The sequence below is a fragment of the Equus quagga genome, chromosome 14 (assembly GCF_021613505.1).
Source record: "Equus quagga isolate Etosha38 chromosome 14, UCLA_HA_Equagga_1.0, whole genome shotgun sequence".
NCBI classification, from domain to species: Eukaryota; Metazoa; Chordata; class Mammalia; order Perissodactyla; family Equidae; genus Equus; species Equus quagga.
Genome location: NC_060280.1, coordinates 95,975,104 through 95,992,582, shown reverse-complemented (window position 1 = coordinate 95,992,582; position 17,479 = coordinate 95,975,104). Strand labels below are relative to the sequence as shown.

The 17,479-nt window shown below is 59.0% G+C and overlaps 1 protein-coding gene across 1 annotated transcript in view; it reads left to right on the top strand.

Moving 5' to 3' along the window:
• The window catches only part of DOT1L (DOT1 like histone lysine methyltransferase), a 67,033-nt gene that overhangs the window by 17,823 nt on the left and 31,731 nt on the right, over positions 1-17,479 (top strand). Inside the window, 5 exon segments of the mRNA XM_046685596.1 lie at positions 5,638-5,712; positions 8,734-8,797; positions 11,095-11,323; positions 13,163-13,257; positions 13,939-14,001. Coding sequence (XP_046541552.1) covers positions 5,638-5,712; positions 8,734-8,797; positions 11,095-11,323; positions 13,163-13,257; positions 13,939-14,001 — 526 coding nt within the window.

The following is a 17,479-nucleotide window of genomic DNA, read 5'->3' as shown; positions in this document are numbered from 1 at the left end:
GCAGTGGCTGGCGATCCGCAGGCCCAAGCCTCATCTTCTGGGCCTCAGAACAGCTTCCTTCTTCCGTCTCGTCCCCACGGATGAGTCCTGCTCGTTGGCAGAGCTGCTCCCTTCCCTCAGTTAGTCCTGTCTGTCATCGTCTTAGAATGGAGAATTTCTGTCACACGCGGAGGTGGACGGAGGGTGGAAGGAGCCCTTGAAGCCGTCGTCCAGGCTGACGGTCCCCAGCCCGTGGCCCCTCAGTTCCGTCTGTCCCTCCATCTGCTTTCCTCAGTCACGTGTTGGTGTTTTCACACATGCAGTTGAGGTACAACTGGAGGGCAAGGGGCGGCACATCCCAGCGTGACCGGTGTGGGATCCACACGTCCATGCAAGGCAGGCGCAGTGACAGTACCTCCATCGCCCCCTCCCTTCCTCCGTCCTCTGGAGTCCGTCTCCCTCCACTCCCGTCTCCAGGCAGCCCCTGGTCCTCTGTCCACCACTGGGGTGTCTTGGCATTTTCTAGAATTTTGCCTACATGGACTTGCACAGTATGTGCTTTTTCCCTTTTTTTTTTGCCTGATTTCCTTCTCTCGGCACACGTCTTGAGATTCACCCTGTGGGGTGGGGGAGTAGTTTTCCTTTCTGTCACCGAGGTGTGTTCTGCTGTGGGGTGGACCACGGCTGATGGGCATGTCTGGGTGGGTTTCGACTTTGGCGCTTATGAGCAAGGCTGCTGTAAACGTTCACAGGGGGTTTGTGCGGACACCCTTCCTTTGCTTTGGGTAAATCACTGGGTGTGTGGCAGCTATTTCTCAGGGGAACTGCCCCAAAGTTTGCGAAGGCGGCCCCACGCTGCGCCCCCACGGCGGTGCGGTAGCGTCCGCATGGCGGGTGATGGGGATGGCGTTGGTTTGGTTTTTTCCTGTTCTATTTTGAGCCGTGTGGTGGTGTCTCATTGTGGTTTGAACGTGCAGTTTCCTCATGGCTAATGGTGTCCATCATCTTTTGCCCATTTTAAAAATCAGTCCTTTGGTTTTGAATGGTGGGCGTTCTTTCTGTGTTGCGGGCGCCGGCCTGTCTCAGGTGTGTGTGCGCACGTGTTTTCTCCAGTTGGTGGCTTCGCGTTCTTAACAGTGGCTTTCGAGGAGCAGATGTTTTAAATTTTGATAAAAGTCCAACTGACCGACTTTTTCTTTCTTTTATAGTTTTTGTTTTTTTGCATCCTAAGAAATATATGCCTGGCCCGAAGTCACAAAGATTTTCTCCTACGTTTTCTAGAAGTTTTATACTTCAGGCTTTACCTTTACGCCCTTTCATCCATTGTGAGTGGATTTTAACGTGGGGTGCGAGGTGATGTTCAAGTTCACTGCTTTGCATGTGGATGTCCGGTGGTTCCAGCACCATTTGTTGGTGAGACTGTCCCTTCTCTGTGGAATTTCTTTGTCATCTTTGTGAGCAATCACCTGACAGCGTACGAGTTGGCCTATTTCTGGCCTCCGTTCGGGTCCAGTGGTCCGTGTCTGTCCTTTGGCCAGTACAAAGCCCGTGTCGCGGGCGCCTTGTCGTAAGCTCTGGGCCTGGGCAGAGGACGTCCCCCACCTTGGCTCCCCTCTAAACACCGCTTTGGTTGCTCCACCTCCTTTGCGTCTCCGTATGCATTTTAGAATCAGCTCATGGGTTTTTGTGTAACTTGTGAGCAATGGCGTTGGCTCATGGGTCATTCCAATGGCGTTGGCTCATGGGTCATTCCGGAGAGCTTTGCCGTCCACGCTGAGTCTTGCAGTCCGTGACCGTGGGCCCCTGCCCCCGAGTTTAGGTCCGCCAGCGTTGCTCGCAGCCACGCTCTGCTGCTCCACAGGGGTCTTTGGTTAGATTTACTCCGACATACTTAATGCTTTTGGCACTACTATAAATGGGATTGCGTGTTAAATCTTATTTTCCAATTGCCTGCTGCTCGTCAAGAAACACACGCTTGATGTTCGTGTGTTAACCCTGACCTTGTGCTGAACTCACTGATGCCGGTAGTAGTTCTGTGGATTTCCTGGGACTCGCTGTGGAAATACTTGTATCACCCGGAAGTAGGGGCGGTTTCACTTCTTTCTTTCCGGTCTTTGTGATTTTGTTTCTTTTTCTTGACCTGATTGAATTGTCTGGGACCTTCGCCCCAATTTTGCAGAGAAGCAGTGACAGCTGGCGTCAGTCTCTCGCCGTTGAGATGATGACCCTGTGTGGATTTGAGATGTTCCCGACTGTGCCTGATGTTTTCCTAGGTGTGACGGTGGCGTTGTCGTTATGTTAAAAGTCCTTAACTTTGGGGGCCGGTCCAGTGGCGCAGCAGTTAAGTGCTCACGTTCCACTTCGGTGGCCTGAGTTTGCTGGTTCTGATCCTGGGTGCGGACATGGCACTGCTCATCGAGCCATGCTGTGGCAGGCGTCCCACATATAAAGTAGAGGAGGATGGGCACGGATGTGAGCTCAGGGCCAGTCTTCCTCAGAGAAAAGAGGAAGGTTGGCAGCAGTTAGCTCAGGGCTAATCTTCTTCTTTAAAAAAAAAAGTCCTTAGCTTTTATAGAGGCATGCGGAATAAAGTGGATGAAATGATGTCGAGTCTGTGGTCTGCTTCTGAATGAGAAGGAATGGGTGCAGGAAAAGCATTGCACCAAGGGTATCTGTTCCTGATACCAGCTCCCGCACAGCGAGGGCACATGGGTTCCATGTGTCTTACCGTGTGTGACATTGACCCTGGTCCCCTGGTTAACATGGTGTCTGCCAGGTTTCTCCAAGGGAAAGTTACTGTTTCCTCCTTTTTAATCAGTAAATATTTTGAGGAAATACTTGGACACAATGCACATCGCATTTCTCCTCGCACTCGTGCCCCCGGTTTCAGCATCCAGAGGGAGTCTGACCCGCAGCGCCCAGTTCTGGGGCCTCCCGAGGAGATCATCCATCGCCCTCGTTCTCCGCACGGCCGCTAGTTGGGACTCTGCTGTCGGGAGGAGCGTGTCCTTCGTAGGTGTGTGTTTCACCTGGTGCGCTGGAGCCCAGCCTCACCGTCGTTCGCTCTGTGACTCGGACCGCCCCCTGCTGGCCGTGGGGGCTCTCAGTCTGTGCCGAGCCCCTCTGGCTTGCCCCTGCCTGTTCTGAGCACCCCCTCACTTTCTGGAACCACACGGTGCTCGCCAGTCGTCTGGACTCTCCTGCGTCCTAGCCTTAGAATGAGCCGCTTCTCCGAGGAGCTCGAGTTCCTTTCCCCGGAGACGGTTTTGCTGTCTTTCTGAGGTGGGCTTGTTTGTCTTCTCCTCACCGAGCTGCGGGAATTGGTGGCGCGGCGCGTTGTGGCGGTGAGTGCCGAGTGGGGCGCCGTCCTGCCTGGCTGTGGCTCCGTGCGGTTTTCAGGGCACCTGGATGAGTGCGAGTTTCCAGCTTGTCAGCTCGTTCTTGAATGGTCAGCCGTCTGGGTCCCGTCCAGGAAATCTTTGCCTGCCCGAGTCACAAACCTGTTCTCTTGTTTTCCCCAGGAAGCTCAGTGGGTTTAGCTTTTACGTTCAGGATTAAGATCAACTGTGAATTAATTTTTGTTTATGTCAAATGGGGGTTTACGTTTACGGGGGTTAAGGTTCATTTTTTTTCCAGCCGACGTTCAGTTGTTCCTGCTTCCTGTGTCGTAGAGTCTGTTTTCCCCATCCTGCCATGGTGCTTTGGTGAAAAGTCAGTTGTGGACATGTTGGCCTCTCTCTGGAGTCCGTTCTGTACCGTCGATCTGTCTGTCTCTCTGCGCCAACGCCACACCCTCCTGGTTACTGTCGGTTTACAGCAGGTCTCAAAACCAGGTCGTGTGACTCTCCCCACGGTGTCTTTGTGAAGATCCTTTTGGCCTTCTAGGTTCTCCGCCTTTGCGCGTCACTTTTAGAATCAGCTTGTCTGTTTCTCCGAAAAAGCCGGCTGGCAGTCACCCCGCGTTTCCAGCGCAGTTTGAGGGGGTTTAAGAACATTGGGTCTTCCATTCCATGAACATAGTACATTTCTTTCTTTTCTTTTTTCTTTTTCTTCAATACAAGTTAATCTTTAATTAAATATAATATGAAAAGTTTTTAGTTTTTCTCAGCAATGTTTTATAGTTTTCAGCATAGAAATCTTTCGCTAAAATTGTCCCTGAGTGTTGATATTTTAATGCTACTTTGAGTGGCATTTAAAAAGTTTCTCTTTTGAGTTCTTTGTTGGGAGTATGTATAAACAGAGTAATTTTTGCACGTTGACCTTGCGTCCTGCGGCCTTGCTGCGGTCACGCAGATTCTGGTAGCTTCTCTGTAAACTCCTCAGGGTCATCGACGTCTTGAGTCGTGTTCTGCGAGTTGAGACTCTCGGCTTCTTCCTGTCTGGTCTTCATGGCGTTCCTTCGTTTTCCGTGCCCCGTGGCGCTGGCCAGGACCTCCGGCGCGGTGTGGAGGGGAAGTGGGGACCGCAGTGTCCCCGCCTGTGCCTGCTGTTCTGGGAGTGCTGGGTCTGGCGCCGCCACTTTGCTGTTGGCTGCAGGGTTGTGGTTCGGTACCGTCGGGTCTCCGGACGGAGCCACGGAGAACTGGCCATCGAGAAGCGCTGGGAGAAGAGGTGCGTGCGCTGTCTGCGAGGGTGGAGAACGCCCTGACGCATCACGGCACAGCCACTCCGGGACCCTGGGGTCTGAGGGAGCGTGAAGGAGATGCCACCTGGAGGCAGGTGCTCCCCAGCTGGAACCTGGTGGCTGAGTTTGGACAGGTCTCGTGGGGTGGGGGCCTGGACCTCTGAGGGGTCCCTGGGGTCTGTGTGTTTGGGGCGACGACTTTGTCTTATGAGGCTTGGTCTTTCTCTGGTTTGGCGTCGGGGTAATGTGGCCTCAAGAAACTGAGAAGGACGAGTGTTGTTTCTTCTCAGCCGTTGGTGGCACTCGCCGTGGGGCCCCTGGGCCAGGCGGCTGCTCCGTGGGCGGGTGTTGACGAGGGGGTGAAGCGCTTCCTGGGGACGGCGCTCGCCTGGTGCGCCCCCTCGCCTTGGGCCAGCCCTCCGAGGAAGGAGTTCGGCCAGCTCATCGAAGCTCGCGGATCCATTCGTGCTGTTTGTCACTGTGTCTCTTGTCTGCTTTTCGTTCTGTGAGGTCGGAGCGATGACGCCCCCTCCTGAGGTTTTCGGGGTCGTGTCAGGATCCAGTGAGCGCCGCCCCTGGGCTTGGGGGGACACGTTTTCCTGTGTCTTCATCTGTTGGTTGCCCTCCTCGTTTCCTGCAGTGTGTTCGTTGAGGAAGCCCCGTTGTTGGTTTTGGGATTAGTTAATTCTTCGAGTGAGAGTCCCCTTTGACCTCTGGCCCGCATGTTGCTGCTCACACTCGCTCATTTGAGCCGATGGGTTTCCTAGACCCTGAAACGTGTAAACCAGTTTCGCTCCCAGTAGCCAGCGCTGTGTGAACTTGAAGCTGCGTAAAGTCTGTGATTCGCTACCGCGGCGTCAGCTTTCCAGCATTTGCTTTGAAGTCCTGCCTCCCTTCTCTCTTTCACGTTTTGAGTTGAGTCGTGAGGATGTTTTGTTTTTATATTTGGGAGTAAACGGTGTTTAGGGAAGTTGAGAGTTAAAAAATAGAGTGTTAATAACGTCCTCGCCGCTGTCTCTGCTCTTATGTTTCAGATGGGTGTGTGAAGAAATCCCAGATCTCAAGCTTGCCATGGAGAACTATGTTTTAATCGACTACGACACCAAAAGGTGAGTGCGACTCTGCCCAGGCTGCTCCTCCACTGGGGCCAGCCGGCGCTTTGTAGGGACACAGCCTCAAATTAGTTCTTCTTCGATGGTGCAAGCTGATCTGAAATTTCCTTTTAGAGTTGGCTGTACCCTCCGCGAAGTTATTTTGGTAGGAAATGTTTATCAAATATTGGCGGAGGCTGTCAGAGTGAGGACGTAATTGGAAACGCCACACTGCGGAAACTGGAATTGGCATGTGTGAATTACCTCGAGCTAGTCGTCGCTGTCTTCGCGGCCGAGACTGCCAGCAGCACGCGTTCCTGCCGGGAGCCGTGCCGCTGGGCTGGCCTGCCGAGTGCCGGGCTCTGGCCAGCCTCGTCTAGGCCTCTCTCGGGTTTGGTCAGTAACCGGGTGCCCAGCCCCTTGGCTGCTTCTGGCCGTTTCCTGCAGGCACATCCTGGATCTCAGAGGAGAGTCCTGTGGGTGGAGGAGGGCGAGGCCTCCTCTGGAATGCCTGCCTGGAACTTTTTGTTTTTCTTTGAGGAGGAAGGACGACATTCCACACTCGTGCCTGTTTTAGCTCTTGGCAGGCTCCACGTCGGCCCGGCAGTCTTCCCTGAGGGACTGTGTCGTCTGTGGGCTTAAGTAGCTCGCTCTTGAGAAGAACACAGCCCAGAGGCCCCTGCAGCCACCACAGGCCCCGGCCCCCGGCGCCCTTGACTGGATCTCCGGGTTCACTTCTGTGTTGGGAGGACTTCTTGGGCTGCGGGTCAGCATCTCCAGCCTCAGTCAGCCCCTGGCCCTGTCCCCTCACCTACTGCCCTCCTTTCTGCTAACTAAGCGGCACCCGATGTTTTAAAAAGAAGGGACCGGTGCTCACTCGTCTCTGGAGCACTCGGACCCCTGGAGTGTCAGGTGGCTCCCCCACCGGTGTCAGGTGGCGCGGGCTCATCGTCAGCACTGATGCGTGCTGGGCACCTGAGCGAGACCCCTCTTGCCCAGGGAGAGGGTGCGTGGGTGCTGAGCATTAGTCCCTTGGGCATTAGTCCCGTGGCCAGTGAGGCCTTAATGACAGAATGGTTGCCGTGTGCCTGGCCTGGAGGCCGGGGTGTGTAGAGATGCTTTTCCTACAATGCTTGCAGGTAGGGGTTTGATGTTCGTCCCTCAATATTCAGTCGGCTTGGAAAAGACCGGAAGGATATAGAGGCTGGAGAGGTCAGTGGGAGGCCTGTGCGAGTTTGGGGTCAGGCACGTGGTGGGAGATCCTTGTTTCTCTCTTAAGCAAGGTGACGGCAGGGCCAGCCCAGAGGTCCACGCTCAGCCTGTTGGCCAGGGTGTGGGGCCAGGCCCCGAGCCCACGTCTGCTCACCTTGCGGGAGGGAGTCTCCTCCAGGGCCCGTCAGGTGGGAGCGGGTCCCAGTTGTGAGGTCGGAGGAGAGCTGTGAAATCTGGAATACGTGAAATCAAACCGTGCGATGGAGCACTTGCTCTTCCCTGAGGGCCGTGTGAGGACGCATGAGCCGGAGATCTCGCGCCTGGCGTTTACATCATCCTTTTGCTTTGCAAATTCGGAGACCAGGGCCAGACAGGGACAGAGTGGCACTCAGACACTGGGCTCGGGGTGTTAGCGCTGGGCCTGGAGCCGACGCACGGTCCTGTGCTCCTTGGGACCCTGCCTGGCGCACCGCTCCACTGGGGAGACGGCCTGAGCCCCGTCGCACCCCCGCGTCACCCCTGGGGGTTTCCGCTGTCCTCACACCGGCACTCTCTCAAGGTGGGGCGTTCTCGTGTGTTATCTATTTGTTGCCATTCGTTCTCTGAGAATGCATCAGGCTTCCGTGGCCTCTGCTCTTTGCTGCTCTCGAACTCTAGCTTTTTCAACTGCAGCTGCCATTCAAGGGAGGTGTGGAGCTGTCACGTGGGCGCTGGTCTCACTGGGGTCCGGTTACTTCTGTTAGAAACGGAAGGGCACCTAAACTCTCTAGGGCCAAGGGTGAGGGACGGGTGGACAGCAAAGGTGCAGCTGGGGAGAGGGGCTGGTGGGTTTGGGAGCTCAGGGACCCCGTGAAGCAGCTGTCAGTCCCCATCTCCCTGTGTGCGGAGGAGCCCATTATTCAGCTGGTGTCGCTGAACATCTCCCAGGCTCCTGGTGTCTCATGCGGGGAGGAAGCGTCCTTGTTGCTGTGCGTGCAGGTGGCGTAGAGAGAGCCCCTGAGTGACGCTGCCTTCTGTACAGCACAGACACTTGGTGCGGGGTCCCTGCTCGGCACTGTGGATTTCAGGGCCCAGCTCCCTCTCTGGGGGGCCGTCCTGGGTGCGGTGGGGGGTGAGCAGCATCCCTGCCCCATCCACTTGATGCCAGAAGCACCCCCAGTGTGACAACCACAGTTGTCCCCAGACATGGCCCAGTGTCCCCTGGGGGGCAGAATAACCCTTCCCCCCAAGGTAGGGGATTGCACTGAAAAGGAACACCTAAAATCAAACTGATGGTGTTTGGGAGAATCTAGTTTTCTTAGAAACTCCCAGCAGCTCTCTGCCCCGCAGTCTGCAGTCTGCCATGCCCCGCTCACCTCCATGGAAGCGCAGGGACTTCTGGCACGTTAGTGATAGCGATGCTGTGCGGAGGGGTGCTGCCCTGCCTTCTGCAGGGTCTGGCTGTTGGGCATCGTCCTCTGTGGTCCATCAGGCCGGGGATCCCTTTCGGCCTGTGCTGGCCCTCCCGGCCGGCCAAGGGAGGGCTGAGGGTGGAGGTCGTCCCCATGGGGAAGGGAGGACCCTGTGCCCGCCACCCGCCTGCACACCGCCTGCCGTGCCGTGTGAATGGCTGTGAGGCCCCTCTTCTCCACCAGCGCCTGCAGGGCACGCCTGTGACCTCTGTGTGACCTGAGCCCTCGAAGCACAGGTTGCGGCCTCGTGGCCCCCACGTGGCTCTCCTCAGTGCCCTGTGCCCCCTGCCCACTCACCGGGGGCTGTCCCCCGTGCTGCCCGCAAGGCTTGTTCTGAGCTCGGCAGTGACCAGCGCCTCTCCCTTGCCTTTTTCAGCTTTGAAAGCATGCAGAGGCTCTGTGACAAGTACAACCGGGCCATCGACAGCATCCACCAGCTGGTAGGTGGCCTTTGCCCTCCCCTCAGGCCCATCTCCTTGGCTGGGACCCCTGTGTTGTGATTCGCAACCCTGCTCCCGTCCCGTCACCTGGCAGTTTTAACGACGTGCCTCTGGACCCCTCCAGATGGCCCTGGCATGCCGGCCTGCAGAGCGCCCTGGGGTTCAGTGTGTGGCGTGGGCGGGGCACTGCTGGCCGCCAGTGTGGGGTGTCCAGGGAGCTGCTGCCAGGACCGAGGGGGTCTGTTCTCAGCAGGTGTGTCCCGTGTCATTGTCTCCCTTCCCCCGTGTGTGCCGTGGCCTAGCCTTCCGGGGGCTTCTCTCACCTCCAGCCGGCCCCCTTGGGGCACTCTGGGCATGGGAGGCCTGGGGCTCTGCTCATGCCCGGACAGGCCTTGGCATGCAGAGAACAGCGAGAGCAGGGCAGCTGGGAAGGCCGTTCCCCACAGAGGGCCCGCTGCCACTGGTGTGAGGGTGTGAGGGCTCCCCTCTTGGACAGCGCGGTTCCCTGGAGTGGGCCGGCTCTCAGGCAGGCCCCTTGCCTTCCTCAGCGGCGGGTGGGGAAGGTGACACTTGGTTGAGTGTGTTAGGGCCCTCCTGTGCGAGGGCCTGGAGCTCCCAGAGAACCCCTGGGTGTCAGCTGTGTGGCTTCCACCCGTCCACCTCTGCTCGGAGTGTCCCATCGGTTTTGTTCCCAGGAGGAGGCCAGGCCTGAGGCCCTGGGGCTGACCTGTGCCGTCTCCAGCCTCCTGCACAATGGTGGCCTGTCCCGGGCTGTGCCTCTCTTGGCTGAGAAAGCCCCCCAGCAGCTGTCCCAGCCCCTGTCACAGGGCTGCAGGGGGCTGAAGTGCCGTGGCCGTGAATCTGAGGGGGTGTGGCGATGTTGGTGAGCTGCATCTTAGACGGTCTGAGCCCGTGAAGGGCTGAGAGCAAGCCTCGGGGTACCTTCCTTGAGGCTGGGCCCTGAGAGGTTAGCACTGTTCTCAGGGACGCCCCAGGACTGGGACCCCTCCTGGGAGCCCTGGATGGCCCAGGGAGGGCCGGCGAGCGTCAGGCACGGGGTGACTTCTTACTCGGGCCGGCGTGTGCAAGTGGGTGAGGGGCTGGCTGTAGCCCCTGAGGCAGGTGGGGTCGCAGCTGTGGGCCCAACATCAGAGCTGCGGGGGGCTGGCTCCGGCCCTGCTCTTGGCCGGTCTCTTCTCCCGAGGAGATTTGCAGGCCAAGGCCGCCATCTGAGGCCAGGGTTCTGCAGGCAACGAGGCTAACAGGCCCTGTGATCTAGGGAGGCAGCGGCCCATGCGGGTGCCTGGGCAGGGCGCCGGCACAGACGCCCGGTGGCTTCCCAGGACCAGCTCTCTTTGCTTTGACAGGAAGTAGGGTTTGGGGCTGGGGAGCCGCCCTGTCTACTAAGGGCTCGAGCAGGCCCTGGCGGTCTCCCTCCCCGGCTGCAGAGGAGAACTGGGAGGAGCTGTGCATGCACACGCATGCGCACACGCATGTGCACACCCACATGTGCACACCCCCACATGCGCACACCCCCACATGTGCACACACCCACATGCGCACACCCCATGTGCACACACCCACATGTGCACACACCCCCACGTGTGCACACCCCCACATGTGCACACACCCACATGCGCACACACCCACATGCACACACTCACATGCGCACACCCACATGCACACACCCACATGCGCACACACCCACGTGCGCACACCCACATGCGCACACACCCACATGCGCACACCCACATGTGCACACCCACATGTGCGCACACCCACATGCGCACACACCCACATGCGCACACCCACATGCACACACCCACATGCACACACCCACATGCGCGCACACCCACATGTGCACACCCACATGTGCGCACACCCACATGCGCACACCCACATGCGCACACACCCACATGCGCACACCCACATGCGCACACACCCACATGCGCACACCCACATGTGCACACACCCACATGCGCACACCCACATGCGCACACCCACATGCACACACCCACGTGCGCACACCCACATGCACACACCCACATGTGCACACACCCACATGCACACGCCCACATGTGCTTATACACACGTGCACATTCGCACACATGCGGGCACACATGCATTCGCACGTGTGCATATTCACGTGTGCATTTGTACACATGCAGTACACACACACAGCACACACGCGTGCGCGCACTTTCCTTCCCAGGAGGCAGCAGTAAGACGCGTTGGGTGGGACGGTCTCCGGGTGGCTGGCCGCATGTGTGACGCGTCCGGGCTCTCTGCTGTCCTAGTGGAAGGGGACCACGCAGCCCATGAAGCTGAACACGCGGCCGTCCAACGGGCTCCTGCGGCACCTGCTGCAGCAGGTGTACAACCACTCGGTGACCGACCCCGAGAAGCTCAACAACTACGAGCCCTTCTCCCCGGAGGTGTACGGCGAGACCTCCTTCGACCTGGTGGCGCAGATGATCGACGAGATCAAGATGACCGAGGACGACCTATTCGTGGACCTGGGCAGCGGTGAGTGTGGCAGATCCTGCCCTCCAGGCCTGCGCTTCCGTGGTGGGGCCGGCCCATCTGGTCGCAGGGCTGGGTAGCTGAGGGCGGGGCTCCCCGGCCCTCCCCCCCCCCCCCCAGACCCGGCCCCGCGTGGAGAGGAAGTAGCTCCCACGCAACAGGCCCTGAAGCAAGCCCCTCCTTCCCGTGCCCGGAAACCCGGGGTCTACACTGCCCCCGCTCTGCTGCTGCTGCTCAGCCAGTCTGTGAGCCAGGCCCGCGGGCCCCCCGGGGCTCATTGCCAGAACCTGCAGCCGCAGCCAGGCCCGCGCCCCACCGCCTGGTGCTGGCAGCCCTCACGCCGAGCTCCTGGCCCGCCCCTCCCTGCCGCCGCTCAGCTCTGCTCAGCGGGGAGGCCCGGTTCTCTGTGCTCCTGAAGGCCCCCTTCTCCCGCCCCTTCTCTCGTTGCAAGACGTGCTCCTGTTCCTGGGGCGTGCTCCTGGCTCTGGGTAGAGGCGGCCCCCATGACATGAGGGACCTGCCCTGCCCACCTTGCCCACACTGCCCCGCCCCGACCAGCGCTCTGCCTTTTTGTGATGGGACGTCCTGGTCCCCGTGGGAAACTGTCCACTGAGTGAGCACTTGGGCTGCTGGGCTCCTGATGGACATGGTCGAGGTGACAGTCGATGGTGTGGCCGCCTGTCGGACCGTTGACCGCTCCATCAGGAGCCCATGCACAGCCCTCCTCTGGGGTATCTGCTGCCCCAACGTGACCTTGTTTTGCCATGAGACCCTCACACTTAGGGACTCGGAAGTCCTGTGTTTGCCAGGCCCGGCCTCAGCGCTGGAAGCCAGGCCCTGTGGACAGGGACACTGACGCCTTCCTGGGTGGAGCCGTCACTGTGTTAAGGCTTAACCGAGTGCGCAGTCCATGTTTTCCTGAGTGTGCAGTGCAGGTCCGTCATCTTGACGGCTGTCCGCGTGTCTGTGTGTTGGAAGGTGTGCGTTTTGAGCGGCGCTGTCCTCTGCGCACAGCTCCTGCCCTTCTCTCCTGTGCCCTGCAGTGGTCGCACGGCCTCTCACTGTGGCCTCGCCGTCCACGCCGTGTCTCTGAGTGGCGTGTGTGGTGGTGGTTTGCACACCTCCTGTTTAGCAGGGAGGTCAGGGCTCTGAGAGCTGGTTGAAGTACAGAGCTGCCCTGGCGGGCGTGAGGCTGAATTAGAGGGGGGATGGCGTGGACACGCTGGTGCCCCAGCCTCCTGCCTGGGACCCAACCCACTGGGCGTGTGGGAGTATTGGCCTGCTCACTGGCTGCGCTGACACCACCAGGCAGCATGTCCGGAGACCCCGTTTCTGGCTGCCGGGGCTCTCCTGCCACCTCTGCAGCCCGCGTCAGAGCCCAGGCGATGCTGAGCGGCGGCGGATGGGCGTGCTCAGGTGCCTTTGGCCGTGCTCAGCCGTGGTGCGCTGCAGTGGTGCTGTGGGGGGATGTGGGATGGAGGGAGCCTTCCTGGGCCGAGAGGGTCGCATGGAGCCTGGTCTGTGTCTGGACAGAGAATGCCGAGCAGGGCCCGGAGACCAAAAATGGATTCCAGTTGCAGGAGCCTTGGTGTGGTGTCCGCTGATGATGAAATGTAACTGAGACAGCTGTCCCCTCGGGGGGCTCAGCTCACGGCCTGGGTCATCTGAGTAGGCCCAGCGACCTCGGAGAGTGCTGGTGCACCTTCGTGGAGACCCCATGGCCTCAGCCTGGTGACCGTGGTGGCGGGGTGCGGCTGTGGTGTGGGTGTCCCTGCCCCCCAGGTAGTCCGTGCCCTTGTCACCGTGCCACAGCTCTGACAGCCCATCTCCCCCTCTCTGCAGGAGTGGGCCAGGTCGTACTGCAGGTCGCTGCTGCCACCAACTGCAAACATCACTATGGCGTCGAGAAAGCTGACATCCCAGCCAAGTACGCAGAGGTGAGCGGGTCTGGGGTGTGGGCCTGTGTTTGCGTTTGTGTCTCTTTTCTTTCAGACCTTTGTTGGCGTGGCCCCCGGGGCCGGGGGGAGGTGTGTGTGGGGACATCGAGAGGGAAGGACGGTCCGGGGTGGGTGCCCCGAGGCTCCCTGGTCCCCGTGCACGTTTGGGCCCCTCTCCATGTGTTTCCAGAGGCCGTCCCGGCTGTGTCCCTCTTGGTGCTGCCCACAAAGGGCTGCAGCCTCGTTCCCTCAGGGCAGGCCTGCCTTCTCCACACGCACCGTTGGGTCAGCTGGGTCCCCGTTGCGCCAGCGTCTGCCTGAGTGGGGATAGCGGGGTTTGGGGGGTGGATGTGGCTGAGCAGGGTCTCGTCCCCGCGGAGCCTGGGGTTCGGGCGTCTGGTGGACTCGAGTTCCCTTGAGGTCGGGAACCTTTTCAGGCCCCACAGTCTGCCCTCCCCTGGGCCCCCCAGTGCCGTCCCATGCCTGCTCTCAAAGGGGTTGTGCCGGGGGGTGGCAAGCCAGCAGTCCCAGCTTATCCGATTCCATAGAGCGGAAGGGTGGTGAGGCGGGGGGGGCCACAGGGAGCCGCAGACAGACCACCCAGGTATGTTGAGGGGCCCTCCTTTGTCCTCCTGGCAGTCTCAGGTGTCTGACGGCTTGTCCGATTTCATTCCCTTGCAGACCATGGACCGAGAGTTCAGGAAGTGGATGAAATGGTATGGAAAAAAGCATGCAGAATACACAGTGAGTGCCATCGCTCCATGCCCGCGGCTAACGGTCCAGCCCGAGTCCTCTGTGCTTCCTCCCCTGACCCGCCGTCCTCCTCTCCCCCTGGGCCGCCCTCGCCGCCCGTCCTAGCGCCGGTATGGCCTGGCAGTGCCGAGCCGCCCACGGTGTTGCGGCAGGAGGCCCGCTTGGCTCCCTCCAGGAGTCCCTGGGACGGGCAGCTCTGCGCGCCCTGAAGTCCCCTCGCCCCTGTTTCTTTTCCACGCTTTCTTGGCCACCCTCGTCGTCCTTTCTCGGGACCGCCTTGGGGAGGCATGCAGCTGCTGCTCTACGCTCGGAGAACAGAGGTGGCACGTGTGCCGTTTCTTTCTCAGCCCTCGGCTGCACAAGGTTACTCAGCCACCATGTGTCCCTGGTCCCCACCGAGGTCTTGGGGGCCCCTGGGGCTGTTTAGGCGTAGCTCCTCCTTTGGTGTCATACACCTGTGCAGAGATGGTGTGAGGCTAGGCAGTGTGGTTGGGGTGACACGGTCTTTTCCCCGTCCCCTTGCTGGCTGAGTGGCGTGGTTCTCTTGCTTGCCTTCCCAGCAGCGTGTGACCCCGCCAACGAGTCCTTTTTCCTGGCAAATGTTGGATTGGGGCAGTACGCTCCATGGGCTGTCTCAGCTGCCGGCCTCCCCCTGGCCCTCGGTCTGCATCGCTCAGCCCGGCCTCTTGACGCCATGGCTCCTGAGGCCTCTGTTCCCTCTCTGCCCAGGGCGTCTGCGTCCATGTCTTGAAATGCATTTCCGCGCTCGGGACGACTCCGTTAATCTGTCTACCCGGGTTTTCTCTGTTGCCTGTGGACACACAGCTGCTGTGCAGTCTCTGTCCACTTGTCCTCTGCTGGGGTGTCACAGAGTGTGTCCCTACCACGCTTTTCTTGTCCCATCTCCGCTCGTTCCCGCCACACACCCAGTGGTTGAGGCCAAAGTCGTTTTGATTCTGCCTGGTCCTAATGTTCTATGCTGTTGCTGCTCCCTCCCAAAGACTTCCTGCAGCTGGTCACTTGTCTCCGTCTCCGCTGTCAGCAGCCTGGAGCAGGGCGCCCCGTGGGGTGGTGATGTTGAGTGAGAACCAGCGTTCCCTGTCTGTGAGGGAGACGGAAGAGGTCACAGAACCTCTTCCATGGGCTTCCATGGGCTGGAGGCGGACTGGGGGTGCGAACACCCCAAGCCGTTGCCCTCTCACGGATCGTGCTCTTGGCGTTGTGTCTGGAAATCATTACCATACCTAAGGTCACCTGGATTTACTCCTACGGGTGCTTACAGGCCTCGTCTTGCTTGCGTCTTACATTTAGGTCCGTGGTCTGTTTTGAGCTCATCTCTGGGAAGGACGGAAGGTCCGTGTCTGGCGTCGTTTCTCTGCGTGTGGGTGTCCAGCGGCTCCATGCCACTTCTCGCACAGGCCGCCTTTCTTCATTGAATTGCCTTTGCTCCTTTGTCAGAGATGAGTTGGCGGCGTCTGTGTGGGTCTCTTTCTGGCTCTATTCTGTTCCCTTGGCCTGTGTGTCTGTCCTTTCGCCGCCCGCACGCTGCCTCGGCTCCTGCAGCTGCACAGGAAGTCTTCAAGTCGGTGGCGTCAATCCTCTGACGTTTTCCTTCCCCTCCGACGTGGCATTGGCTGCTCTGCGGCTCTGGCCTCTCCGTGTGAACTTGAGAGTCAGGTCGTCGATGTCCCCAAGGTGACTTGCTGGGGTTCGATTGGGGTGCGTTGAATCCATAGATCAAGTTGGGAAGAACTGACGTCTTGACAACATTGAGTCCTGCCCGTGAACGTGGAATCTCTCCAACGGGCTGCATATAGGACTCTGGTCCCGTGAGATTAGCACCTCAGAGCCCGGGCGTCCTGTGGGCTGCGCCATCTAGCCTGGCGCAAGTACACCCTGTGATGTTCCCACGACAACGAAGTCACCTACCGGCCCGTTTCTCAGAACCTTTCCCTGTCGTTAAGCGACACATGACTGTGTTTATGTATTCTTTAATTTTGTTCATCAGGGTTTTGCCGTTTTCCTCAAATAGATCTTGTGCGTACTTTGTTAGATTTATGCGTAAGTGTTTTCTTGTTTTTGGTGCTGATATGCACGGTGTTTTCTTTCTAATCTCAGTTCCGCTTGTTCCTCGCTGCTTTGTGGAGAGCAGTTGACCTTTGCATTTTGTATGTTAACATACGATCGTACCTTGATCCTGCAACCTTGCTGTAATTGCTGTTAGTTCCAGGTTTTTTTGTTGATTCTTTTGGGTTTTCTACGTAGATGAGCATGTCATCCTCGAACAAAGACAGTCTGGCGTCTCCCTCCCCGTCTGTGTACCTCTTCTCGGACCTGCCCTATGCTGTTGGGGGTGGGGACGGCCTTGTCTTGTGCCTGGTGGCAGCGGGAGAGCACAGTTCTCGCCAGCAAGTGGGCTGGCAACTGTCGGCCTTTTGTGGATGTTCTCCATCGAGTTGATGAAGTCCCCTCTGGTCAGTTTGTGGAGAATCTTCATCAAGAGGGCGTTGGATTTTGTCACATGCCTCTTCTGGGTCCGCCGACACGATCCTGTGGTTCCTGCCCTCTGTCCATCGATGTGATGGTGTGCGGAGGCTGAGCCAGCCCTCCACGCGTGGTCGTGGTGTGCGCTCTTGGCGTACGTGGTGGCTGTGCGGCGTGTTCCTGTTTTGTCAAGGATGTTTGTGTCTGCCGTGTCCGGGGGGGAGACTGGCCCGTGGTCCTCATTCTCCTGTCTCTGGTTTGGCGTCAGGGGTGCTGGCCTCGTGGCGGGAGTTGGGAAATGCCCCCTCTGCCTCTCTTCTGCCTCCCTCGGTCCAGGACTCACACACCTAGGGCCTGGGCCCAGCTCCCCTCCCCTTTGTCTGGGTGTAGTTTCTTCCAGAATTCTCTGCCCTCCGTGAAGGCGAGGCTTGTGTCCTTTGACCTCCCCTGTCCTCCCGCGTCTGCGGTTCTGCGGTGTTTGTCATTCAGGCTGACCGGGCGTCAGTCCAGTTGCTTTCTGTCTCTAGGAAACTTCGGGCCCCGTCCCTCGTCCCCCGGCATGCTGCCTCAGAGTTCCCAGGTGGCTTGCCATTTTCCTAAGACCTCTTGACTTCCTAAAACACAGGCTTTGAAATTTGAAAAAATCCTTCCTGCTCCTGGTGAGAGCCAAACTGTTCCAGGCACATAGCGTGAAAGTTTTTGTTGACACAGTTCCCAGAAACGGCCCCGAGCGATCCACACACAGCCTCCAGTGCTTTCTTCGGAGCGTGGTTTTGGCTTCTGGCATGATCCTTGTGGCTGGAGGAAGAGGCAGGGGGAACCCCGGGGGCCGCCCCACGAGGGGGTCATTTCTTCTTCCTTCTTGCTCCTCTCGTCACCATAGGGTGGGCGTTTGGGGGTCTGAGCATTGCGGTGCACCGGCTGGCACACGGGAGGGGCTCCCTGTGTGGAAACCGTCTCATTCTTTGGGTCTCCTGAGGTTTAG